Below are 301 nucleotides of genomic sequence, written 5' to 3' on the forward strand. Positions count from 1 at the left end.
AGCGTCTCTACTGGGCGCACCTGCAGAAGCTGAGGAACGAGAGGAAGAGGGCGGAGATGCGGAGGGCTTTCAAGGAAAACCTGGAGACCTCGCCCTTCATCACGCCGGGGAAGCCCTGGGAGGAGGCGCGAAGCTTCATCATGAACGAGGATTTTTACATGTGGCTGGAGGAGTCGATTTACATGGACATCTACAGCAAGCACCAAAAACAGATCATCGAGAAGGCCAAGGAGGAGTTTCAGGAGCTGCTCTTGGAGTACTCGGAGCTCTTCTACGAGCTGGAGCTCGACGCGAAACCCAG

At 55.8% G+C, this 301-nt stretch overlaps 1 protein-coding gene across 1 annotated transcript in view; it reads left to right on the forward strand.

The window, feature by feature from the left end:
• LOC104278662 (rho GTPase-activating protein 35-like) overlaps positions 1 to 293 on the forward strand; it is a gene marked incomplete at its 3' end in the record, with an annotated part of 1,505 nt that extends 1,212 nt beyond the window's left edge. The window contains exon 3 of the mRNA XM_009875693.1: positions 3 to 293. Coding sequence (XP_009873995.1) covers positions 3 to 293 — 291 coding nt within the window. The remainder of the gene's footprint in view (positions 1 to 2) is intronic.
• Between the last annotated feature and the right edge of the window lie 8 nt (positions 294 to 301).

Source organism: Apaloderma vittatum, unplaced genomic scaffold, assembly GCF_000703405.1.
Source record: "Apaloderma vittatum isolate BGI_N311 unplaced genomic scaffold, ASM70340v1 scaffold31758, whole genome shotgun sequence".
NCBI lineage: Eukaryota > Metazoa > Chordata > Aves > Trogoniformes > Trogonidae > Apaloderma > Apaloderma vittatum.